We start from the raw sequence: 27,727 nt of genomic DNA, 5'->3' as shown, positions 1-27,727 counted from the left end.
ACCCCTTATTTAAAATAAAGAAGAAACAAACAAACAAATAAACAAACAAATCACGAGAAAAAAAACCAGCACACAAAACAAAGAAGGAAACGAGAAGTAAAAAGGCCACTCACACAAGATAATTCCCGCAAGATGTTTAAGCTGCACAATAACCTGGACACGCCATAAAATCATAAACTAACCTGCGTTAAAGCATCTTTCTCTATTAACTTGATTTTATAAGCTTGTTCATAGTTCATAACGTACGATGTCTCTCTTCTTTCTTGATCGTCTGGTGGGCGATAAACACGAAGGAAATTACAACAGCGTAAATATAACACTGAAGGAAAGAACGATGCAGATTCGTTCGGGGAGGGGAGATCAGGAGGGGAAGAGGGAAAGGGGATATGGAGGGATTATGGGGGATCGGAGGGAAGTGGAGAAATATACGGGTTTTTATCACCAGATCCTCGATTTGGACTAAAAGACCTTTGAAAATTATTCCAATGTTCTTTGGGTATGACTCAAATCCATTTCCTCTTCGAGAAGTAGTAATTTCCAAGATGTTCCTGTAGATGAGTCAGGATAACTCCAGGAAAGGGAGGGTTTGGTTAAAAACGGAGGATAAAGGTACAAAATCAACTGTTTTTTTTCCTTTCGTTCATCTACCTTGTACCTCTGTGGGAGTCTCTTTCTTCGAGAAAAACTGTTTGAAACAAATGCCATAATATTGCATGGAATATCCTTCACATAAATAGCACACGCACATCAACAATTGTGGTTTTTTCAGCTCGGTAAACTATTGCCTTTTTTCTCTTTCTCGGAATTGAGCAATGTCATTCTTCCCCTGAAATAAATTTAAACTCCAATTCTCGGCGAAGGAAAAGGAACAATTTTCGGAAACGCAAATTTAGCCAGTACTCGTAAATTTAATTGTTATGATATTATAGGAATTATATAAGTAGTACAGTTCCTAAACGAGCCCCAGGACCCCCCCCCCTTTTTTATTTCAAAATTTCACCTCTTTCTTTACTTCAAAAAACTTTCCTCTTTTTTATTTTCAAATTTTCGCTCCTATAAGATAAACAAACAAAAACTAAAGTTTCACAAAAAATCTCAGAGCAGGTTTCAGAGGAATGAAATCAGGGACCGGCCATTATTTATCGCCTGAGGGGGAGGAGGGGTCAGAGAATCTTGACTGTCATAATTACAATTATCTGATCTCCGGTAATCCTTTGTAACATTCTTATGACCCCCCCCCAAAAAAAAAAAAAAAAAATCAATGAAAAATAATTGGCAGGCAGTCATTTGCTATAGTTCTCCCCCTTTATACTCAGTCGGCGACGACTAGTTCCCTCTATGTTCTCCCTACAAACCTAATGATCGCCCATAATCCTCCAACCCCTCCCCCTTCAGTCTAGAACTAATGACTCTGGTTCCTGAATAAGAGATCTAAAAAAGTATGGTTTAACATCTTGCTAGGAGTTAAGAAAACTGGTATGGTCCATAAATGATATGAAAAATGCAGACAGCCGTATTTATTGTATTTCAGTCCTTTGAATTCTAAATGAAAGCTTCTGACTCAGTGTTAGAAAGCTAAAACAGTTCCCTTGCCAAAGCAGGGCCGCCGTACAAGGAAAAATAGTAGGAAATTGAACATGGGGGTAAGAGTTCCATAGAACCCCATACATTAATTATGCATAGAGTGTTGCAAAGAAACCTTTATATTTAGTCTTTATGAAATGGAATGCATAATTAATGACGGGGTTATATGGAACTCTTCCGAACATGGGTTTATAAAAGTGTGAGAAGACAGGAAAGTGCGATTGTTAAAGTAAATTAGATCATAATCCTTGTTCAAGGATCGGTCATTATTTATCAAAAGGGAAGGGGTTCGTAGTATTTTGGTTGTGTCACTTTAAAACAATTTCTCTCCCCTCCTCCCCACGCCTTTTTTTATTCTAACGATACCCCCACTAGTGGGCGGCCAATTTCCAGTATTTTTTTTAATTCTATATTGAAGTTTTTGATGCTCTATTATAAGGCTAAAGCAGTTCCTTTGCCAATGCGCAGCTGCCGTACAAGGGAAAAGAGGAGAAAATTAAACCTAGGCTCAAAGTGCAAGAAGATGGCAAGGTGCGATTATTAGAGTAAATAATGTTAGATAACTAATGAGTGGTCCTTTAGAAACTGAAGTTTTAAAGGTTTGCTGATATCATTCGCTGAGGAATAACGTTTTCATGTGCGGGAGATCGATATTTTTCCCGACAAAGCTGATGCATGAAAGGGTTCAGTTATGGAATCTTTGTGGTGATTAGGTGTCGCTAGATTACCATTATTTTCAAATTGCCCTAATTAGTATTGAATTTCCTTTCGGACAAAAACTTGTGCATGCGAAACGTAGTGAATTAGACTTATGAAATATTGCAGCTTTCAATTTCATTCAGTGTTCACATAAATTATACCCGTGACAAGTTTCCGCACACTGTCTGTTTCACCGATAAATTAGAAGAAATGAATCATAGGCGAGACAGGCCCATCGATGCATTATATCTTTTAATATTTAGCCAAGGCTCCAGTAGAGGGCTCAAAATTTTTGGTAACATAATTATTGAGTGTAGGAGAATGAAACTAGATAACTTACTTGAGCTCTTGAAAGACATGATCTTCTGTTACTTCACGTCCTACTCAGTTGGTATGTGGTCTCTGTCCGGTCGCCGGCTGTCCGGCTTTAGAATTACCTGACACATGTTATGAAACTATTTGTCGTACCAAAAAGTCGTAATTTTAAGCCAAATAGGTAATCGAAGCTCGGAGCTCTATGTTCGAAGTTCCTGACAGAACAAAGACAATTATTACTTCATCGAGTGAAAACATATTTGCAATGCAAATCAATCATTCCGTTACCTCACTGTTTGTCATCTAAATGACATTTCGACAAGGGTAGGTGTGATTATTTGCTAATGATACTTTTTGCTGCAGTGAACTGTAGTTGTGTCCAGGAAGAGTTACTCATATGTTATGCGGAAGAAGACAAAATGACAGGATTCAAAATGGGAAGGAAACAATGAGAGTAAAGACAAAGATAACTTCTTGAAAAACTTTTAAGTTTTTTAAGTCCGGCTTTAGAATTACCTGACACATGTTATGAAACTATTTGAAAAACTTTTAAGTAAGAGAGTAGAAATCTGAAGACCTTTTTCTAAAAGCAGGAAACCAGAAATGCGATAAGTGCAATGTTCACCTGAGAAAAGCGTCCAGAATCTAACTCAAACTTAGTGTAGACTGGCATAATATCTTGTTGAGCATGATGTGAATTTCACAAGACACGGTTTTAACATGATTATAGCACCAGCACTCCCCTTAATTTCAGACTTTCCAGTAAACAAAGGAACTTAAGTCAAGGTGTAGTCTGATCGTCCGGGTGAGTGTAGTCCTGAGAAGGACTGTTGTCGGTGGTAGTGACTGACGTTTCGACAACCTGTGCGGAAGTCATCATCAGAGTCAAGTGAATAGTTGTTGTTAGTAGAGTGTTCTTATTTCAGTTCGTGTAAAATGATGGGTCAGTTTTAACGTGATGTTATTGGCTGTAAGACTCAAGTGGCGTAAGACTGTCGTGATTGGTCTGTTTCGATCCGTCGGTAAAGTTAGGTCGTTCTGTTCGATTAACGTTGGTTAGTAAATTACGTAGTGTGGTGATGGGTTTGTGGGCGACGCGGATATTGAAGGGTAGTAAGATGCGCGAGATGTTTTCAGACATGCTTTTTATGTACGGTATGGTTGCTGTAGTCGTAGGGGTTGCGGTGTCGTTTGTTTCGGTAGTGGTAGTGGGTCGGTAAGTGTTTGGTCGGATGAAGTCGTTGTTGTAGTTGTTCTTCGTAAAAACACGGTGAAGGCATTTGTTCTCGTCGGATAAGCTGTCTGTCGAGTCGCATACTAGTTGCGCGCGTCGTGTCAGAGTTCTGATAGTTGTGGCTTTGGTTACGATACTTTCACGACACATTCACCGCAGTTCGACACGACGAAATTGACGCATTCCACCACCACCTTAACGAACAAAACACTGACATACAATTTACCAGAGAAGTCGAAGAAAATGGCAAACTTCCTCTTCTAGACTGCCTGGTAAGCCACAACGACAACTCATTACGGACCACAGTTTACCGGAAACCGACACACACCGACAGATTACTAGACGAGTCATCCTACAACCCTACATCACACAAAGCAACAACTATCAGAACTCTAACACGACGCGCACAATTAGTATGCGACTCGACAGAAAGCTTATCCGACGAAAGCAAATACCTTCACCGTGTTTTTACGAAGAACAACTACAACAACGACTTCATCCGACGAAACACTCACCGACCCACTACTACTACCAAAACAAACGACATCGCAACCCCTACGACTACAGCAGCCATACCGTAAATAAAAAGCATGTCTGAAAACATCTGGCGCATCTTACTACCCTTCAATATCCGCGTCGCCCAGAAACCCATCACTACACTACGTCAGTTACTAACCAACGTTAAAGACAAAGACGAACCGAGGAACAGACAGGGAACGATTTATAAGATCAATTGTTCCAACTGCCAAGCCTCCTACATCGGTGAGACTGGCAGAAACCTCAAAACAAGACTGACTGAACACAGACGAGCGACGAGGAAAGGTGATGTCAGCAATCACATTGCTGAACACCATCGACTTACCAACCACAACATGGATTGGGACTCTGCGCAATGCCTAACCTACAGTACTGACTATTTTCAACAACTGACTCTGGAAAGATGGTTTACTAACTTAGAACAGACTCCCCTAAACAGATGTCAACACTTACCCGCTCCATACAAACGACTCATTCACGACATAAACATCACAAACGACCGAAAAAGAACGACCTAACTTTACCGACAGATCGAAACAGACCAATCACGACCGACTTACGTCACTTGAGTCTTACAGCCAATAACATCACGGCAAAACCAACCGATCATTTCACACGAACTAGAATAAGAACATTCTACTTACAACAATCATTCACTTGACTCTGATGATGACTTCCGCACAGGTTGTCGAAACGTCAGTCACTACCACCGACAACAGTCCTTTTCAGGACTACACTCACCCGGACGATCAGACTACACCTTCACATGTTACCCCCGGGTTCAAGCCACTTACTGCAAAGGAACTTGAGCAAAAAAAAAAATTTAAAAAAATAATAATAATGTGCCACTTTTACTAGCGCAATCTGTAAGGGTCTATACCCTCAAACAAAGGGAAAGGAATACTGTTCGTTACGAAGGAGCTATTAGCTAAAGAACGGCTGCGAAGGAGACGTGGCATTTTTAGGCCAGCGGAGGCAAACACGAGACATGCGTGCAGGAGGATGCTGTGAACCACACGCGACAATCGTCTTTCGAGCTCTAACCGACCTCCCATAGTGCCAGGCTCTGTTCACCTCAAACAAAAGCAGATTTGCTTAGTAGAGCATTACACAAATTCTCAAACCATTATCTTGGTTGATTGGGCATCGAATATAACAAAGAGCTTTTTTGATGCTTATGGAAACAAGGGCTTTTTAGGTTGGCAAGTAGTGGCGTAGCTAGGATTTCACACATTCGAATTCTGTGCTCCTTACGTAAACTGGCCTACACTCCTGCTTTAGAGCGCTACACTAGTATCGCAGAGGTCAGTGGTTCGATTCCCGTACAGGCCAGAAATTTTTTTTTTTCAGGTCTGATTTTCACTATTGCTCAAATAGTGCTTTACTGCGAAGGATCGTGCATATATACGCTTCATAACCGCAGGTCATACATAAGTTTCATATGCTTGTTGTTGTTTGATTTATCATCTACGGGTTTATGTCGAATTAATTTGACGTCCTGCTCCCAGTTGGCTTGTTAGCTCAATTGATAGAGCGCTGCACTAGTATCGCAGAGGTCAGTGGTTCGAATCCCGTGCAGGCCTAAAATGTTTTTTTTTTCAGGTCTGATTTTCACTATTGCTCAAATAGTGCTTTACTGCGAAGGATCGTGCATATATACACTCCTGCTTTATTTTGTGTATCAACAAGCTCGTGTTCACACCGCGAAAATGACTGACAAATAGAGTATGATTAGAGCCATGCGGATTCTGTGCATTCGCGCGGTTTTTCCCATACGGAATTATAGGTTTATCTATTGTTCTAACAACCAATCTTTTCAACCCCCAAAACGCAACACCATCGACTGCAGAAGTGCCATTACTTAACTCCTTTAATAATTAGCCTACTTAGTTAAAGATTACAATACGTACAGCACGCCAAAAGTTACTATGGTTGTGATGATTTAAACTATGAACAATTTACAAATTTTAAAGGATTACTTCCATGTCAAAACTACAAATTAAACTTAATAGGTTCTAGAGGGACCATACTCCGAGAAAAGTCCAACGTTCATTGCAATAAAGTAACAGACGATATTTTAAAATCCTGACAGCCAGTGACAGGGTCTAATTCTATATTACATAGACAAAGTTGAATAACATCTGCGCATGTCACATAGACGCCTATAAATCCATAGCAACAGTATGTATTTAACAATTATTCCACTCGCACTTGTTGGATATGAGATGATAGATAGCCAACGAGGCGCGTAGCGCCGAGTTAGCTATAGCCATCTCATATCCAACAAGCGCGAGTGGAATAATTGTTTTATTAAAAACACCCCCACGATATTAGACAAATCTTCTCTTCTCTTCTTTTTAGCTCCCTTTTAATTTTAAGCCAACGCGTACACTTATCATATTTGTAGATTATGGTATATTGGCTCCTATATCATAATGGCTAAGCCCATAAAAAGTCTTGAATTGCATTATCCAACGATCCAGTTTTTAATAATAATTGACATGGCGCAATTTTTAAAACAATTGAAAGGATTAATCCTTGATACTTCAAAACCACTTTTTTTAAAGCAAAATATGATAAAACTATCGCTGAGGACCGTCCAGCTGACGTGTCGAGATCAACGTAGCCGAACTTACTCCAAATGCATTTTGACGATCTAACTTCGATGATAGACCGGTTAATATCAGCAAGGATGAAACTATGGTGTGCAAAAGATATTTTGTGCCCGTTTTGAGAGACATCTGAGGTGAAAGTTTGAAGCGTAGTTTCTCTACTAGTGTCGTTATCTAGGGGGAAAAACCACAGGGCGTTACAATTTTTTAAATGTTGTTCCATTTTTAGTCTAACGTTGCTATCGTTTCAAGAGTGAGCCTGCAAAAGTTCTTGAGATTTGAATGGGGTTTTTAGCTCTGCCTTTTACAAAATGGTTGCGGCACGTGTCAAACGCAACTGACTGCACTCTGACTGCCTCTTTAACTTGTAATGTTGATCGCTAGAAGTCTGGCTTACAGGGAAATCGTCTGTTGTTTCTTAAATTTTCTACATTACAATGCACCACAATTAGGTGTTGCTTGACTTAATCTGTATAAGTATGCTGTAAACTGAAGTCTTGATATCTTTGTTTGAACTCTCAATTCCGATTTGATCTTCGCTGATCTACGAGTAACGAGACTAACGCTTTAAAGAATTACGAATTTATGATTATTGGACTTTATGTGTTACCAATATTCAGTTCTGCTGTACGTAGCTGAGCAAGTGCATTCTGAACAAATCTCACTTTCTCATCTTCAGGGCCAAAGTTCTTGACATAAATCGCCAACGCAAGATCGTAACACCCTTTTGCTTCTTGGCTGAGACCGAGATAATTGTGCACATCGCCCAGGTTTATGTAAGTATCAACAACAACAACAACAACAACAACAAAAACAACAACAACAACAAGAACATATTGGCTACAACATATAACAGCTGCCTGTGGACAGTGCCCGGGTTATTGTAAGTCATTGCGACATCAACATGCTCAGGTCCGAGCTTTTTTAGCTGAACATCCAGCGCTCGCTCGTGACAATCGTTTGCCTGCTTTAGGTCACCCAGCTGCCTGTGGACAAGGCCCAGGTTATGGTAAGACATTGCGACATCAACATGCTCAGTTCCGAGCTTTTTCAGCCGAACATCCAGGGCTCGCTCGTGACAATCTTTTGCTTGCTTTAGGTCACCCAGCTGTGCGAGGACAACGCCCAGGTTATAGTAAGACATTGCGACATCAACATGCTCAGTTCCGAGCTTTTTTAGCTGAACATCCAGCGCTCGCTCGTGACAATCGTTTGCCTGCTTTAGGTCACCCAGCTGCCTGTGGACAAGGCCCAGGTTATGGTAAGACATTGCGACATCAACATGCTCAGGTCCGAGCTTTTTTAGCTGAACATCCAGCGCTGGCTCGAGACAGTCTTTTGCCTGCTTTAGGTCACCCAGCTGTGCGTGGACAACGCCCAGGTTATGGTAAGACTTTGCGACATCAACATGCTCAGGTCCGAGCTTTTTCAGCCGAATATCCAGGGCTCGCTCGTGACAATCTTTTGCCTGCTTTAGGTCACCCAGCTGCCTGTGGACAAGACCCAGGTTATTATAAGACGTTGCGACATCAAGATGCTCAGGTCCGAGCTTTTTCAGCCAAACATCCAGCGCTCGCTCGTGACAATCTTTTGCCTGCCTTAGGTCACCCAGCTTCTTGTGGTCAAGGCCCAGGTTATTGTAAGACGCTGCGACATGAACATGCTCAGGTCCGAGCTTTTTCAGCCGAACATCCAGGGCTCGCTTGTGACAATCTTTTGCCTGCTTTAGGTCACCCAGCTGCCTGTGGACAAGGCCCAGGTTATGGTAAGACATTGCGACATCAACATGCTCAGTTCCGAGCTTTTTCAGCCGAACATCAAGGGCTCGCTCGTGACAATCTTTTGCCTGCTTTAGGTCACCCAGCTGTGCGTGGACAACACCCAGGTTATAGCAAGACATTGCGACATCAACATGCTCAGGTCCGAGCTTTTTTAGCTGAACATCCAGCGCTGGCTCGAGGCAGTCTTTTGCCTGCTTTAGGTCACCCAGCTGTGCGTGGACAACGCCCAGGTTATGGTAAGACATTGCGACATGAACATGCGAAGGTCCGAGCTTTTTCAGCCGAACATTCAGGGCTCGCTCGTGACAGTGTTTTGCCTGCTTTAGATCACCCAGCTGCTGGTGGACAAGGCCCAGGTTATTGTAAGACATTGCGACGTCAACATGCTCAGGTCCGAGCTTTTTCAGCCGAACATCCAGCGCTCGCTCGTGACAGTCTTTTGCCTGCTTCAGGTCACCCAGCTGCCGGTGGACATCGCCAAGGTTATTGTAAGACATTGAGACATGAACATGCGAAGGTCCGAGCATTTTAAGCCAAACATTCAGTGCTCGCTCGTGACAGTGTTTTGCCTGCTTTAGATCACCCAGCTGCTGGTGGACAAGGCCCAGGTTATTGTAAGACATTGCGACGTCAACATGCTCAGGTCCGAGCTTTTTCAGCTGAACATCTAGCGCACGCTCGTGGCAGTCTTTAGCCTGCATTAGATCACCCAGCTGCTGGTGGACAAGGCCCAGGTTATTGTAAGACGTTGCGACGTCAACATGCTCCGGTCCGAGCTTTCTCAGCCAAACATCTAGTGCTCGCTCGTTACAGTCTTTTGCCTGCTTTAGGTCACCCAACTGCCGGTGGACTTCGCCAAGGTTGTTGTAAGACCTTGCGACATCAACATGCTCAGGCCCGAGCATTTTAAGCCAAACATTCAGTGCTCGCTCGAGACAGTGTTTTGCCTGCTTTAGATCACCCAGCTGCTGGTGGACAAGGCCCAGGTTATTGTAAGACGTTGCGACGTCAACATGCTCCGGTCCGAGCTTTCTCAGCCAAACATCTAGTGCTCGCTCGTTACAGTCTTTTGCCTGCTTTAGGTCACCCAACTGCCGGTGGACTTCGCCAAGGTTGTTGTAAGACCTTGCGACATCAACATGCTCAGGTCCGAGCGTTTTCAGCCAAACATCCAGTGCTCGCTCGAGACAGTCTTTTGACTGCTTTAGGTCACCCAGCTGCCGGTGGACTACGCCAAGGCTGTTGTAAGACGTTGCAACATGAACATGCGAAGGTCCGAGCTTTTTCAGCCGAACATCCAGCGCTCGCTCGTGACAGTCTGTTGCCTGCTTCAGGTCACCCAGCTGCAGGTGGACATCGCCAAGGTTACTGTAAGACATTGCAACATCAACATGCGAAGGTCCGAGCTTTTTCAGCCAAACATTCAGTGCTCGCTCGTGACAGTCTTTTGCCTGCTTTAGATCACCCAAACGCTGGTGAACAAGGCCCAGGTTATTGTAAGATATTGCGACATCAACATGCTCAGGGCCGAGGTTTTTCAGCTGAACATCCAGCGCTCGCTCATGAAAGTCTTTTGCTTGCTTTAGATCACCCAGCTGCCGGTGGACATCGCCAAGGTTATTGTAAGACGTTGCGACACCAACATGCTCAGGTCCGAGCTTTTTCAGCCAAACATTCAGTGCTCGCTCGTGACAGTCTTTTGCCTGCTTTAGATCACCCAAATGCTGGTGAACAAGGCCCAGGTTATTGTAAGACGTTGCGACATCAACATGCTCAGTCCCAAGCTTTTTCAGCCGAACATCCAGCGCTCGCTCGTGACAGTCTTTTGCCTCCTTCAGGTCATCCAGCTGCCGGTGGACTTCGCCAAGGTTATTGTAAGACATTGAGACATGAACATGCGAAGGTCCGAGCATTTTAAGCCGAACATTCAGTGCTCGCTCGAGACATTGTTTTGCCTGCTTTAGATCACCCAGCTGCTGGTGGACAAGGCCCAGGTTATTGTAAGACGTTGCGACGTCAAGATGCTCAGGTCCGAGCTTTCTCAGCCAAACATCTAGTGCTCGCTCGTTACAGTCTTTTGCCTGCTTTAGGTCACCCAACTGCCGGTGGACTTCGCCAAGGTTGTTGTAAGACCTTGCGACGTCAACATGCTCAGGTCCGAGCTTTTTCAGCCAAACATCCAGCGCTAGCTCGTGACAGTCTTTTGCCTGCTTCAGGTCACCCAGCTGCCGGTGGATTTCGCCAAGGTTATTGTAAAACATTGCAACTTGAACATGCGAAGGTCCGAGCTTTTTCAGGCAAACATTCAGTGCTCGCTCCTGATAGTCTTTTGCCTGCTTTAGATCACCCAGCTGCTGGTGGACAAGGCCCAGGTTATTGTAACATGTTGCGACATCAACATGCTCAGGTCCGAGCTTTTTCAGCGAAACATCCAGTGCTCGCTCGGTACAGTCTTTTGCCTGATTTAGGTTACCAAGCTGCCGGTGGACATCGCCAAGGTTATTGTAAGACACTGCAACTTCATCATGCTCAGGTCCGAGCTTTTTCAGCCGAACATCCAGCGCTCGCTTGTGGCAGTCTTTTGCCTGGTTTAGGTCACCCAGCTGCTGGTGGACAAGGCCCAGTTTACTGTAAGACATTGCGACATCAACATGCTCAGGTCCGTGAGTTTTTAGTCGAACATCCAGTGCTCGCTCGTTACAGTCTTTTGCCTGCTTTAGGTCACCCAGCTGCCGATGGACATCGCCAAGGTTACTGTAAAACGTTGCAACATGAACATGTGAAGGTCCGAGCTTTTTCAAGAAAACATTGAGTGCTCGCTCGTGACAGTCTTTTGCCTGCTTTAGATCACCCAGCTGCTGGTGGACAAAGCCCAGGTTATTGTAAGATATTGCGACATCAACATGCTCAGGGCCGAGGTTTTTCAGCTGAACATCCAGCGCTCGCTCATGAAAGTCTTTTGCTTGCTTTAGATCACCCATATTCAATCAGACCCTTTACAAAAGAGGTGTCTCCATTAGTTAAGTCAGTTAGTTATCTTTTTTAAGGACTTAGAACTTTTAAACTTGTTTAAACATTTACTACGATTATAAGTTGAGTGAGACACCGACAAAGTTTGGGGACGGAGGTTTGACGGGTAAAGTTGTCAAAAGCAATTTTCTTCGTTTGCTAATCAGATCTCAAGAGCTACGCGTCGCCAACTGTCAAATGTGGAAGAGGGTCTCAATGGGATTAACTGTCAACCGTGAAATGGCCAAAATATTAAGACTATTAGCCGTCAACCGTCAAAAACTCAATATTTTTACTGTCAACCGTCAAATAAGCAAGCCAATGTTAGCCGTTAAATGTCTCCGATATCCCTAGTTAAGAACTAAACGATTGCCTTAATTGGGGTTAATTTCTGTTGTTTATGAATAAAAGTTTTGATATATCACAAAAATACATTTATGTAAGTCCTTTAACTCCTAGTCGCAAGTAAAACTGGTCAGCGACAGAACTGACTTCCGGTGTGGTAACACTTCCGCTGTCGTATAACTTTTGTCGCTTCTCACTCAACTGAGAATGGTAGTATACATTTGTTAACTGGTAAGTTTGTGATCACTCTTTATACTCTTTCGCCTCCTACAGAGTATAAAGGGGGGAGGGGAAAGGGGGACTGTAGAAATTCACTGCTAGAGCTTTATGGGGGGAAAAGTCAATTGTATTGTGATAGAATACGGTCATTTTCACTTCCGCACACAGATCAAAGATTTCCTCAACCCATCATGAAAAGAAGAACGGTTTGTAAACACAATTTTTAAGAAAATTTACGAAGCTTTTGTGGCTCTGCATCTCATACAACAACAACAAAGATCAAGGCTACACGAAGCAACATGCCCCTTGAGCGACATGTTCCTGGTTCGGCCAATCCCAGCGTCCATTTTGAAGCAGTAATTTCAAGTCCCGTACTGGCAACTCGTTACCACTGATTCATTTAATGGAATCAACATTCTTCAACTGGCGTCAATCGAATACGATTTACATTTCCTAGAATGTTCAAATTCAAATTTAAAAAAATCTGTAAAAACTTTTAAGATATTTTTAGGTAAGAGAAACCTTGTAAGGTTAATTTAAGTCGTCACATATAACACAGTGGTTCATCGTTCTTTTCTTCCGTTTCTGCATCAGTGATCATACTGAGGCCGTTATCACCAACATCTAATCTGCGAAATTGTCTTGAAAAACAACAAATAATAACCGACACTGGCGAGAAACCTTTCTTTCATGGAAAGATAACGTCAGATATTAAAGGTCATGTTTAGACGCCAAACTTTTTACGAAAAATATTAAATATTGTTACATACCTAGACTTTCACTCAACAAAACGAGCACTGTTATTGGTTGATTCTTGGTCAACCTACCCTGATCAAATACAAATTTACCCCGACCGGAATACAATTGCGTAATTATTGCCCGCGCCGAATACAACAGCATGTTTTTGCCATATGATGGTTTAAGGGGAAAGTCTAAATATGTAACAAACCACTTAATGTATCATCCTTCGAAAATCTAGTTAGTTTTCTTTTCGCTCGATTCCAGTGTCCCAAACAGTTCTCACAACAGTTCCACGAAAACTGCTTCCTAAATCCTTGAGAGAATTGCTTTTGCTTCAGCGCAAAAGCCTTTCATCAGAGCCGAAATCAGTCGTTCAAGATTCGTTAAAAGTTTAGTCGAAAAGAGGCTTGGGGCGAATTTTCAATATAGCATAAGAACTATTGGAGAAGCTGTTCTTTAATCTGTACCCGAGGTATTAGGCTCGCTGATGAAAAGTTCGGCGCTCTTAACCGTGTAAAGATCACTTAATCCTTTCACTCTCAAGATCTCATTAGTAATTCTCTTTACTGTCTGCTGCACAATTCTTACAATGCTAGTCAGGAGAATTTGATAGTGGATCAATGAATAGTCCCCCAAATGACTCTGACGTGTCTGCTTGATAGTGTATTAATATGGTATGGAGAAATTCTGTCTTTGTCACTCATGGCAGTTATAAAGGTTAAAAAGCTCTTTACTCGATTTAACAAGCACAGAAACTGGAAAAGTTTACCTTCAGTATCTACGAAAAGTGAAACCGCAAAGTCCAGTCATATGATCAGAACCTACCACAGATGGAATGAAAAATCAGGGAGGTTGAACGCTTGACAAAAAATTCCTGGAAGGAAAATGACCCGGGGTTTAAATTTCGGGTCAAGATTTCTTACTTTTACAAAGGTTAACGCTGCCCTTCAATGACTTCCCAGGATTTTAAATCTAAACTCTTAACAGCAGCACTCAAATAAAGGTTTTCACACACAAGCTTGTATCGAAACTCTTCCTGTTCCATTCGGTTTTGTTAAAAGAAGTTAAGCGCAGCTATGATCATTCGCGTCTACAACAATGTTCTAAAACAAAAAGCGACACATATTTGATAAACGGCACCGCTGTACAAAAGTCTTCCAATTCGATTGGGATTTAGTATACTAAGCTGTTCGGAGTTGAGTTATCAATCATATTCAGAGCCCCTTGGTGATAATAAGAGATCCTAGCCAAATCGTGGCGCTGTTCTTTACATGAAACTCAGCATTTAAGTGAATGAACATGCCATGTCGCAACAAAACTCACAGTCGAAATGCCGTGCAAAACACCTCTGTCATTAACATAATTCCAGGATACTATATGAGTTGACACATAGGGGCCAAACCACCCCTTAAATGTTTCATCAGAATTTGGGAAAAAAATTTCAAGATGGCGGCCAAACAAGCGCGCAAAGGCCTCTGGGTGTGCTGGCCGTTTCAAGGAGGGCTGCAAAAAGGCAGTTTTTCAGGGGCCTGGTACCGAACACAGCTTACAGGCGGGCATTTTCAACTTGTTCGGCTCACAAGCTTTGCAGTGGTGTGTCATGAAGCCATATTGGTTGTAGTAGCGGCGCACAATTGGAGCATGATTGGAGGAGAAAATACCGAACTTGACGTTCCTGAAGAGTCCCCAAGGTGAGTTTTACCTTTGCAGGTTTCTTTGTTTGTCGAGGTTTATTTGAAAATCGAAAACCATACGATTTTAGTTTGACATCTCGATTTGTCTGTATATTTATTCCCGCACTTTGTCCTCGTTTAACTGATAAAAACCAATGCTCTTTTAGGGCACATTTAAAGAAACGCTTCTCATTGGGACTGTACAGTCACCTTAGAAAGGAACAAACGCATAACGAATTGCAAAAGAAATTGGATTGTGATGAGAAAATTAAAGCAATGCAGGCTCAACTTCACCGTACAGAAGAGCGAATTCGTCCTAAGAAACGGAGGTTAATTAGCTTAATTACTGGGGTAGCTAGATGTATGTTTAAAGTCCAGCTAGTGTCAGGGTTTAATGCATGGAAGCTAAGTAGTAAGTTATATTTATTCAGTACTCACTGGCCTCACTTCCTTTCTCATTTACCCACTTCTAATTATTTATGTACTCTATATATGCATAAACACAGTATAACTGTATTGAATTAAATTTACTTTCCAATTTTACCATTTATTTTATTTGTAGGTCTTATTTAATGCTATATAATAAAAATGTTATGGGTGAGAGAAGAAAGCTCTAAGTGATCTCTGATAAACTGTGTAATTCTCCTTTCAAGTTGCCCTTGGTACAGTGCATTTCCATGTGAACAAAAGGAGAATTTTACATTACATCAAAAGTCAGTTAAGGCTTTTATTCCGTGCACCCCTTTTTTAAATTTATTATCCCACAGATTGATGAGGTGACAGATCAGAGTGAATGTGAAATAGTGGAAAACAAAAAAGCAAAACTCCCTTACACAACAAGTGAGCTTCATTTGCTGTCAAGTGAGAAACTAAACCTTTCGAGGGCACAGGCTATGCAAAGGAGAAGAAAAACCCTTGAAGTACTGAGGCCAATTCACTGTGGGAGGAAGAAAATATCAAACCATCCTGACAAACCTATCATGGATGGTATGTGGACTACACTGATAAACACTGCCCCCAAACAATGCATGTACGAATACATTAGCAAGTCAAAAAACCTGTACAGATTTTATAAAATGTACAGACCAACATCCATGAGTACGAAAACAGTTTGCAAAATAAAGTGGGAAGCATGCCTGTTCTATATGAAGGTGGGCTTCTAAGCCAGAAAAAGTACACCAGTATTCGGAACACCACGTAACCGCAGTTCATATATATGTATTTCATATGTTTGTTGTTTGACCACAGAAGTAGTCAAGGAAAGTGGAAAAAATTGTAAAAACAAGAAAACTGAATTTATGAAAAATTGTGAAATTCCCAAGATTGTGTCTTACAAGGCCTTGATAAGTTTTATTCAAAGCATTGACACTGGCGAGATGATTGATTTGGAGACATCGGCTGCCAGATTTAATGTTGGGGCATTTCCAGGAGTGTACAGGCCTCTGAAGCCATTTCTCTTACAGCTTGCTGACCTGTGTCTGTTTCTTGATGAGAGAGTACCTTGCCTACATTGGTTTAACAGGGAAAAGAATGTTTTGTACATTGCTATTGGGGCAGATGGGGCTCCTTTCGGAAGGAATGATACTGCGACTGGTAATTTATATATATCTTGTTACTAAAGCATAGGGCAATGATCATACACCCACTTTGCCTTATTATTACATGTATTACAGTGGCAGATCCAGACCTTAAGATAAGGGTGGGGGCGATCTAAAATTGTTTTTTGGCCCTTAGAGCCATAGCCTGCAAAGCATAGCCTCAGTTTGGTCTAAAAGTAATGGGGGGGCCATGGGCCCCACCCTGGATGTGCCACTGTATTACGTGACTGACTGTATGGTTATAAAAATTAATAATAACAAGCACTCAGGAATAGTGTGAATTTTTCTCAGTTTCTATTTGTATTTAATTACTTGCAGCATAGCTTGTTAGTATCCTAAACTTATTACAAAGGGTTCAAAGTTGCAATGACAATCTATTTATTTATTTATTTATTTATTCCATTTCACTGCAATTACATGGGAAAATAAAACAAAAGAACACACAATAATAACAAATTAGGTTACATAACAAGGCAGTGGGGAAGACTAGAAGGGAACTGACGAACCATACGTGCTAGTCAACCCATTATGAAGAAAATATACGGATATATAAAAAACTTAATCAAGGTATGTAACTGGCTAGCTGCTAACTACCTAACTGAGTAATCTAACTAACTTACTAACTAACAACCTTACTAACTAAGTGCTGGTTTAGCCCAGGTGGTACATGGGTGCTCAGGGTCGAAAACCCTATCGTTATAAAAATTAGTGCATAGTCTCTTAAAAGAAGAAACACTACAGCTAGCCGTCCTCAATCATTTGCTAATGGTTTCAAACTCTCCCGAAGACAGCCCATTAATGAAGCATTACACTGATCATTTGAGAAGAGAGATGGAAGAAGGTGAAGGACAGCAGTTAACTACTCCAAAGAGCTATCTGCTTAAATTCGGAATGAAGCTGATCCCCTGTGACATGAAGTGGGCATCATCAATGTCAGGTGAACTAAACAACTCTGCCAGCTACTTTTCACCATTTGCAAATGTCAACCAGAACACCAAAACAACAATGGATGGGTCAATTGGTGGTCCTAATGACACATGACAAGAATGGGTGTATGAGAAGAGAATTGCAACAGCCAAAAGAGTTGAAGCACTGAAGGCAAACTTCGGGATCCCTCAGAAAAGGTAAGAAGTAAGGTCACACAACTGATTTCAAAGGAAAAGTCACGACAGGAGTTTGTCCCTCCTTTGGGTAAGTTTGTCAATCTGGTAAAGGCAGAACCCTTGCATAACACAAATAATGCCTGGCAGCATTGGTTTACTGATCTACTAACAGTAGTTATCCAGTACACTGACAATGCCCAACTTAAATCAGCAACAAGTTTATCAGATGATTCACCAGTGACAAAATTTCTGACACGTGTGAGAGAAACTGCAAAGTGTGTTAGGCTGTATAATTCTTTTGTCAGATGGTTTGGGGAAAAGAGAAAGAAAGCAATTTCTTTCACCTAACGATTTACAGGGTTAGAATCCAAGAACTTTTCCTGGTACTTTAATGCCTTAATCCAGGAAGTCGTGTCAATTTTTCCTAGACTTTCACCAGGCTCAGTTCAAAAACTCCATGTTTTGGCATTTATCGGTCTGAAACTTAGGGATGCAGCATCCCTGTATTCAAGAGTAGACATTACAAAGGAACAAGTAGATGAGTTAAAAACCTTGCGCCATGATTATTTCAAAGAAAAATTTGCTGTTTCTCAAGGGTGTGAACCCGACTGTGTGGACCCTGGGGTATGCCATACCTAACCACACCAAGAAGTTATATGAAGAAATAGGGCATGGCCTTGGACTAAATTCAATGCAAGGCCATGAGGCCAAACATGTAAAGTTGGCAATGTACATTAAGAATACATACAATCTGAAGAAGAAGTCCAGGTGGCCAACTGTATTCAGACATGAGTATGTGTCTTTGATTCGGCGGAAGAAATGGATCCCTATAGTGTGTACTATAAGCGGGGGCAAGGAAAGAGGAGTGAGTCTTATATTCCAAAGAGAGTGAGAGACTGTATGATGGGAGGTTCTGTCAATGTGGTCTGTTAAAGCACAACAACACCGGATGCAATATCTGCACCAGTTCAGTCACAAATCATATAAGGGAGAGTGTGACTGCTGGAAAGATTGTCTAAAGAGCAGTAGATGTACAGCATTTGTAATGCCGACTGCCAAAATTTCAGTCAACATAAAGTTTATCAAGATGGAAAATACAATATCATTTGTGTTGTCATCCAGCTTGAATTCTCTGATTAAAACATGATCATTCCTCATCTAAACTGTGAATTGAGTTTTTGTTCAAAGTTATTGTTCCCTGTTTTTTTTTTTGGGGGGGGGGGGGGGGGTTCTTCACACATTTGAAAGAATCAGTAAAATAATTTATACAGTATACTAAGCATGATAGATTAAAAAGAAACATGCTGGCATGTGATGGTTATATTAAGTAGCTGCATATAAAGTATTTTGCTTTGAAGGGTTTGGTTTTAAAATCATCAATGTAGTGAAAATGGTGCTTTTTACCATCTTGATGTGATATTAGAAAGGTGACCCTATGTGATTTTAGTGGGCATAGAGTTCAGTAATTTTGAAAAGTTGTTGTTGGGGATTTTTTTACATTGCTTGGTTTGAAAAACAAGGAAACCGCTGCTTTTGACCAGCTTGCTGTGATATTCTAAGGGCGGCCCTTTGAAAGATACTGGGCATAAACTTGAATAATCAGCCTCAGGTCTTAGCATCTGTCATTGAAACCAAGTGGCAAATTCAACAAAAAGTCTGATTCTAACAGACTGAAACAGCAACATTTGATATCAACAACTAAACTATTGCACAAAAGTATCAGTTTGGCTGTACAGTGTATAACTCTGTACAGTGTATAACTCTGCACTTTGAAAAAGCTCATTAACTGAAGGTATGCTGTTAAATCTGGCTTAGTTTTTGTTAGAAATTTTCAGCTTAAAAGGACAGAATATTCTGTATAATGTGTACAACTTTAAACGAGTAGTACGAATTTAAACCGCTAATATATCAGCAATAATATTATGTACATTGTTCTTAGTTCCTCACAAAAGGAATAGAAAGATTGTGAGGGAAATACACTTATTATACTGACAGAATTGGGATCTAGAATTACAATTGGGCTCCAAAGCCATCAATATAATGTGTTACTGCTCAATTTGTTATCAAATTGGACCTTAAACATACAGTCAAATCTGAAAAATAGCAACAGCTCAAGCAAGATTTCAAACAACTTTTCTTTATTACAAGTGGGCTGCAGTTGCAATCGGGAGAGTATTCAGCACGATGGAGGTAAGAGTTAAATGATAACCTACAGGTGTAAGTACCGCCACTATTGACATCTGTGGTGAAAAGCGATCTTGCAATATCATATAATATTGTCAGGGTGCAAAGAAAGTCGAGTTTATGGCTTGCCATATAGGCAAGTTATTGCTAGTGTGTACAAGCCCAAGAGTCTTTCAAGATAAGGAGCATTGATTGCAGTTCTCCTGTCATTTGAGTTTCCCAGAAAACTTCACTTGCCTTTCAGGCAAGTTAGAACAGAATTGACTAAGCTTGATTGCAAAACCCATTAGCCCCGCACTATCAGACACGATTTTCTTTGCACGCTGATAACTTTCATTCCGTAAAGTATCCATTTCTTTGGGAGCTCCCACTTGAACCTCTGGAACCTAATAAAATCCCAGTTAAACTTCATACTTTTCTTAGGTTTTTGTTTTCAAAAAACCAACTCCCTCCTAGTCCTTTTTAATCCCAATCTTTTCTTGTGGAAGGAGCTTTGAGATTTTCTGGAACTAAACATTAAAGTAATTGTTTATGAACTTAAGGCTGTGGGATACCATACTGGTTCCAGTACTCAGAACAAAATACACAGATAAGACCTCATTGTTCTCGTGGTATTTCAGTACCAGGGGTTTTTCTGCACTGATAACCACCTCGCACCTCTCTGACTCATCAGAGATTCCTAAAGACCTTTTCAGAAGCTTGGTACGGGACATGATAGCACAGTCTACGTTCATTTTGTTAAAAATGAAAACTGCCTTCCTCGTATCTGTAATGGAAACTTTGATGTAGGCTAACGTTTCCTCAAACCGGTGACCGAAATTGTTACTTTGAATGATGTCACGTAAGGTCACTTCAAATACCTCAAGTGGGACGTCCATTGTAAAATCACCCCTCCATGACGTCGCTAGACTTGGTTCAGATCGCAGCCTTCTAACGATCTTGTCATGAATTTTCTTTAACATTCGAAGCACCATTCCTTGGCTCGGCAGGAGCTGCTGTATTTCTCGATCTTTGCTTCATGACACACTGGACGAGTACTTTTCTTCTAAAGTGTTGACAGCTACCTCAAGTTGGGAATAAAAACTCGAAATTTGCCTTAATTGAGTAGAATTATCCGTTTGAGACGTATATCGCCCCATATTCCGGCGCAGAAACCTGTTTATTTCCCTCGAAGGAGGATTCTCTTTAAAAAAATGTTCCGCCTTGAATTTTACCAAAGCCGAAAAAAAATCTCCCATGATATACCGCTCGCCTCTGATGAAACATTTAGGGGGTGGTTTGGCCCCTACATGGATTCAGACAGTATTAACTTGGCTTCAGTCCGTTAACCTACTGACAATAGCGTTTGGAACTAGAAATCAACGTATCTATCCACTCAGAAGCAAAAGTATACGTACTGACTGCGTTACTCAATAAACTCACTCAGCAAATACCTCTCTTATCATTCATTTCACTAGATCTTGGAATCTAAAATAGGAATAATTTTAGCCCACTGTTTCAATTTAAGACTTTGGGGGACTATTGACCTTGAGGCAAGGACAATTTCATCTAAAAGATCAGATGAACAAAGTTTTTCATACCATCACGTGCCGAACCAAGAGTTCTTTTCAGGGTGCAGTGCATTATCATCTCGTGATTTTAGCAATGGCTATTTTTCTGGCGTAACTTCAATACCAAATGACAGATTGGACTAGCTGCAAGGACTAGTCGAGTCCCTTCACGTGTGCCAACCTCAGTTTAAACCAATGAAAACGCCCTTTAGTCTAGTTAGTAAACAAAGAAACAAGTGACTAACCTTTCCACCAACAGGAAAACCACAAAATCCAACCAGATGATCAGCACATACGATGTATGAAATAAAAAAAACATCAAGGTTGAACACCAGACAAGAAGTTCCTAGGAAGAAATGACACCGGGTTTATATTTCGGGTCAAGATTTCCTATTTTTACAGTGTTATATGAAGTGTAAACAATATTTTAAGCAAGTAACAGATTGTAGGTTGCCTTCGAGTGTCCTTTATTTCTTGTTGAATTGCTAATTCGATTTAAGAATTTCTGCTTTGAAGATCGATATCGCCACTAAAAGAGGGTTCTTGCCATTCTGTCACAGGCCGACTTGCGTAATGTTTAATCTTAGTTATTGGAATCAAATTCTCAACTGAGGTCCGCAGTTTAAATTTCCTGTTCTAAAAGAATTATTTGCGATTGGGAAGAATCTTTGCAAAACGTTAATGCTACCGTTCTTGGACTTCCAGATTCTAAATCTAAAGCATTTTTCAAAGGAAAAACTCTTTTGAGTGGCTCTTAAATTGAGGTTTTCACGCGTGAACTTTTATCGAGTCTCTTACTGTTCCATTGGTTTTTGTTGCTATCCGCATTAACACGGTGACACGGCCAAGATCATTCGTGTCTACAAGAATGTTTTAAACAAAGCTGGAAAGCGAGAGATAATTAATGGGTCGTTATTAGCCGGCAGAACTGTACGGAAATTAGCGACTTGACTGGGATTTAATACTAATTAAGCTGTTTGGAGTTGACTCATCTGTCATAATAGCTCCCTGGTGGTAATTAGGGATTCTAGCCAAATCATGGCGCTGTTGTTTACATGAAGCTCAGTATCTGTAGTGAACGAACAGATAGCATCACAACAGAACTGGCAATCGAAATACCGTGAGAAATATTACTGTCACGTACATCGATCAAGTTTTCAGCAATCTGTGTTCAGAAAATGGCGTACTTTGTAATCTTGCATAGTTATAGAGGGGACTGGTTAGGAGACCCGGCGAACATCAGAGGAGTATCTCTTTGTTTTCGTTTTGGCCCTATGACGTCACCACGAGAGTGCACAGTCAACCAGCTGAATACAGAGCGCATGGGGAAGACATTGACAAGAAGCGATACTTTACGTAGATTTTTGATTACATAGAGATAATTATTGGAGTTTTAAGTATATAGTTTTATAATATACCATGGCAGGCCGAAACTGTGCGGTATTTGGCTTTGGATCGTGTAGGCGGACCAAAGGATTTGGAAACTGCCAAAAGCAGTCGACGCGAAACATCGCGAATGGCGCGAATCTTGGCTCGGACAACTCAAGAAAACTCGGGTAATTGACTCCGATTTTAGAGAGCAAATCAAGAACGATTGAGTCTACACCTAGCCGGCCTGCGAGAAGCATTTTCACCCAAAGATTTCGAGATATGTGAGTATTATCGTCTATATTTTATGTCTCTGTGGTCTGTTTACATCAGACTCCACTGTCAGTACGTCTTGCACGATCTCGTCCCTCTTGAACTTTCGCAATCTCTTCTCTGAAACATCTTTTAATCTTCGATCTTTTGCGTGTTAGTTTCAGTTTCTACTGACAACACAACTCCAAAGAAGCCGAGATTCGGCGCATTATCTATGCTAAATACGCCGACGAAAAGCATTGAATCTCGCAAGCCAACGCCGAGACCAGAGCGTCGCCATCATCTAGCAGATTCAGTTTGCACTGACGTCAACTCAGATGTATGCTGATGACATTGCATCCCATGTCCTGGTATTTATGGTGCGTTGCATTTGCACTGAACTTAAGTTTGCCTTAGCTAATTTTGCTACCACAGGAATTACATCATATCAGCTCATACCCTTGTTCTGGGAAGCAGTATGCCTATTAGAAATCACACGCAATCTTTGGGTGGTTGCTACCATAGCAGATGGTGCAAGTCCAAATAGAAAGTTCTTTCGTCTTCACAAGGCACTTGGAGATGTGCAATGTGATGTGTGCTACTGCACCAAGAATCTCTATGCCCAACACAGATATATATACTTTTTTAGTGATGCACCACATCTCATCCAGACAACGAGGTATTATGCATTCAGGGGCAACAAAGGGAACCAGATACACGTGGAATGATGGACAGTATGTCTTGTGGCAGCATATCACAAGCATGGTGAGTGAGGACTTCAACAATGGTCTGAAACTGCTGCCCAAGCTTACATATGAGCATATTAACCTGAATGCTTATTCAGTTATGAGGTTTAATCTTGCTGCACAAGTCTTGAGCTCAACAATGGCAGCAATCCTAAAAGCATTTGGGTCCCCCCGAAGCAGCTGGTACTGCCAAACTCTGTGAAATGGTTGATCGTTTCTTCGACTGCTTAAATGTGAGAAGCAGGATTGAACATGTCTGTAAGCGCAAGCCCTTCCTGGCTCCATATACATCACTTCAGGATGAAAGGTAAACATTTTATCTTTGACTGGTGAAAGGATCTCACAAGCTTTAGTTAGTAAATGAGTGAAGTGAAATATTTACCTCTTGTAATACCCAATTTATCATATAATTAGCCATATGTCCAATTTTACCTTCCTATAGATAAACAGAGCTTGTAGTGTGGATTAGTTAAAATGACAATTTTTTTTAATTCAAAGTAGTAAATATGGATAATTATATGATGAATAAATTATTTCTATGGAAAATATAGAACAAAATAAATTGAAAGTTAATTAATCAGAACCATAATCTTTCTATTATTTTTCCTAGATTTGAATTCCTGATGAAATTTCTGGAGTACCTGAACTCATGGAAAACCAGCACAGAGAACAAACCTGGTAACTACACCCAGAATGCCAGAGCCAAAATGTTCTTATCCTGGCAGACACATGAGGGATTTGAGTGTACAAAGTTCCTTCTCCAGGAAGGAATGGAATTTATTTTGACACAACGCTTCTGTCAAGACCCTGTTGAACAATGTCTTGGACACCAGCGCAAACTTGGCAGGCATTGTGATAATCCAGATATTCACCAATTTGGATATAATGCCAACAACATTCGCATTCAGCAGTCTGTTTCATACCAAAGCGGTAACACCAGGGGGGAGGAAGGATAAGCATCGACAATGGGAACAAGTGACAAATGATAAATTGCCATGCAGAAAGAGAAGAAATGATGATAATTATCTTACATTTTGAAAGATATGCTTTAATTTAGTAGTGGATTATTAGATTGATGTCTTTTGGATGATTTTTGAGACATGTGAACAATATGTAAACAAATTTTGATCTAAAAGCCAATAATATCTTGAAACACCAAGACTCAGGGTTCTCGATAAGTTTTGATGTAGACGGCTGAAACATAAAAGTAGGCCGTGGGAGAAGCGAGTACCACAGGCATGAGCCTCTAAGGGGGTCTGGCAGCATGCCCCCTCCCCTCCTCCCCTCCGAAAAACTTCAAAATATAGAAGGTTAGATTTGCCATTTTGAGCCTTTTGGCAAACAAATTTGGTTTTAAGAAATAATTTTTTTATTTGAGACAACCATAAATTTTACTGAACATCTTTCTTTTCTTGGAATCCTAATAATCGGACCAGACTACACCCCAGAAAGGGCAGTAGTTTTCTCACCTTCATCTACCTGGCTTTCTGTTCTTCGAGATTTACAGAAATATCGATCAATTCCAGGCTGACTTGAAGTGGGTTTTCTTTTACTCATGGGTACTCTGTAATTAATTACATACTAAGATTTCATGCCTTCTTCTAACACACCGAACGCCATTTCATGCCTTCTTCTAAGGCATGAAAGTAGAAGGCGTGCATTGGCATTGTGTAATACGTTTTGCTGCTGAAAACGGCTTTCAAGTATTACTCGTTCCATTCATGCGATTTTTAACTTCGAAATCTATGTGTAGATACAAAATAAGGAGGCAAGCTTGTCACCGAAAAGTAGGCGGCTCTAAATTTAAGGTAGCCGGTTTTTTAGCCGGCTGCCGGCACTTAATGAGAACCCTGGAGACTGCTGTTGACATCATTATATAGTTACTGATAATTTTATTGCATAACTGGCATGTGTATGTATGTAACTAGAGTAATAATTATAGCTTTCGACAATAAATGATAACATGAAACTACAGTATTTCCCTGTTGTGACCTAAAATTATTTTCAAATCAAGCATAAGGTATCTAGCACTGTTCAGTACTTAAGGGTCCCATTCTATGAATTATCCAAAGAAGCTTAAAAGATTAAAACCTTTAGACATAAGCACGGTAAATTCGGAGGTGTTTTCTCTAGGCTTTTCCAATGAATTACCTTCCTTTTCAATTTTTATCGACTCTTTGTACAGCTGAACTGAGAGTATGACTCAATTTTTCGAAGATAGTGATGATGTCTTCTATATCGTTTAGTCCGTTAAAAATGGGTTGAATCCACAAAATAAATACAAAAAGAAAAGGTACAAAAGAAGTTCAAATGAAAAAATTGAAAATTAAAGTCTGACATTGCAAATTAGACAAAGAAAATATATAAATACCATCTATATATCTATATATAAAAACCATCGATAGGCAATAGAGTAGCGCCAGGAATACCGAGTAAATGTGACCGGGCACAGGATTTCGTACACTAACGCTTTTTCGTTAAACGGTTGAAAATAAACGGTTTGTAAACGGACAATAAACGGGTAGTAAGAGTGTTTAAACGGTCTGCATATTCATTGAAACGGATAGTCCAAAGCGTTAAACGATAGAGCAAAGTCCAAAAACGGATTCCGTCAACCGTTAAACGGCCGAGAAAAAAAATAAACGGATGGCTTAAAACGTTAAACGGTTTAACAGGATCTATTAATGGATAGCCTAAAACGTAAAACGGATGGACAAAAACCTTGAACGAATCAGGAGGGCTAAAGAAGAGCGGGATAAGCCATGCACGTAACTAACAGAAACCGTTGCGAACAATTACACGAATAATATTGTTCTTGCGGAACACTGACGTTTCATGCTAATATTACATTCGACTGACACCAGTAGAAAACGAAGTAAAATTAAATTACTAGCCTGCAATTAAGCTATCCACTGGCGAGTAAAGCGAGCCGAGAGCGAGTCTCGCACTGGAGAGCTCGCAATGTGTTTGAAAATTTGCATAAAATATAAGCAGAGGAAGCAATCTGTCAATCATACCATGCAGACTGAACATTCTCGACAAAAAAAGAAAAATTAGAATTGAGAAGCAAATTCAGTTTTTTTTTTCATGTTCCTACATTGTTTCCGAAACGTATTGACCGAAATGAAATCGCACTATCAAGTGAAAAACCTTAAGAAATGGATTATATGTAGGTAAAAGTAGCCGCCGAATTTGTAGATTTCACCGTCGGTTAACTATCGAAACAATTTTGCTTCTGCAACTTTCTTTCGCTCATGTTTCATCTAGCGTTCGATTTCGTAAAGTAATTTGTAATTATAGCTTTTATAAAGCCATTTTCGTTTCCTTTCAATCGATGGAAATAAAAGATGAGAAAACCTATGGCCACCGATTCGGTAAATAGTTTTGCCGTACACGCCTATCGAAATAAATTTGCATAAGCATAAAAACAAATGTCGCTCTTCTCGTGTTACTTAACGAATATCATTCTGTTTTCGTAAAGTAATGCGAGCTCTCGTGTCTCAATATCTGAGTGAGAATTCTTCTAATCGAAGACCTTCTCATACCAGAGATTTGCAAACAGTAAGTTGCAGCGAACACCAACGTAGCCGCTCGATCGAAGCGTGATTCATTTTCAACGGGTGCTTCTTGAGAGTTTTATACCGTTGCTCTTCAAAAACGTTGAACGGATGCCAGTAACCGTTAAACGGATGGATTTTTTTTAAAACGGATAGGTTAACCGTTTAAACGTTTTGTCGAAAACGTTAAACGGATGAGCAAAGCGTTTAAACGGATGAAGAAAGCATTTAAACCCTTTGATGATCCGTTTTAAACGGATAATAAACGGATAGTAAACGGATTATTCGTTAAACGCTAAAGCGCTAGTGTACGAAATCCTGTGCCCGGTCACAAATATCTTTGTAATTACACCAAATTTTCTTATCAGATGCAAAATATGTACTCACCTGTTTATTGAAGCGTTAAACTACTCTTCGATATCTTTATCTGGCTCAAAAATTCTGGAATTCCGTCCAAGTATTCCCTAATCAAGAGAAAATGTTCCACAATAGAGTCCTAAAGTGCTTACGTCACGTTTCCATAGCACCGGAATTCTGTGGTCTAAACAAACCAATATGGCGTCCCTAGCGTGACACATTGTCGTTGACCTCGAACACTTCAAGAGCTATAATAGCGCATT

The 27,727-nt window shown here is 40.7% G+C and overlaps 1 protein-coding gene, 1 long non-coding RNA gene and 1 pseudogene across 11 annotated transcripts in view; 2 read left to right on the top strand and 1 right to left on the bottom strand.

Annotated features, from left to right (window-relative positions):
• LOC148730139 (uncharacterized) overlaps positions 1-27,603 on the bottom strand; it is a 34,504-nt gene extending 6,901 nt beyond the window's left edge. The window contains exons 1-4 of one of the 10 annotated variants that reach the window (XM_088761222.1): positions 27,495-27,603; positions 21,430-21,530; positions 13,846-13,950; positions 6,222-11,756 (exon numbers count right to left, since the gene is read on the bottom strand). In XM_088761222.1, coding sequence (XP_088617348.1) covers positions 7,754-11,743 — 3,990 coding nt within the window. In that variant the 5' untranslated portion in view covers positions 11,744-11,756; positions 13,846-13,950; positions 21,430-21,530; positions 27,495-27,603 and the 3' untranslated portion in view covers positions 6,222-7,753. Of the gene's footprint in view, positions 1-182; positions 272-4,369; positions 5,174-6,221; positions 11,757-13,845; positions 13,951-21,429; positions 21,531-27,494 lie in introns of those variants that run through there. The other 9 variants (XM_088761223.1, XR_016001689.1, XR_016001690.1 and 6 more) reach the window with 9 other exon arrangements.
• Positions 16,488-19,181, top strand: LOC148730141 (uncharacterized; annotated as a pseudogene).
• Positions 23,035-24,292, top strand: LOC148730140 (uncharacterized). The gene is made up of 3 exons (XR_016001704.1): positions 23,035-23,184; positions 23,499-23,857; positions 24,161-24,292. It is a non-coding gene; the product is annotated as an uncharacterized LOC148730140 (long non-coding RNA).
• Positions 27,604-27,727: the final 124 nt, after the last annotated feature.

Source organism: Stylophora pistillata, chromosome 5, assembly GCF_964205215.1.
Source record: "Stylophora pistillata chromosome 5, jaStyPist1.2, whole genome shotgun sequence".
Classification (NCBI taxonomy): domain Eukaryota; kingdom Metazoa; phylum Cnidaria; class Anthozoa; order Scleractinia; family Pocilloporidae; genus Stylophora; species Stylophora pistillata.
Note: the sequence above shows the minus strand (reverse complement) of the source record. Positions and strands in the feature narration are given on the sequence as shown.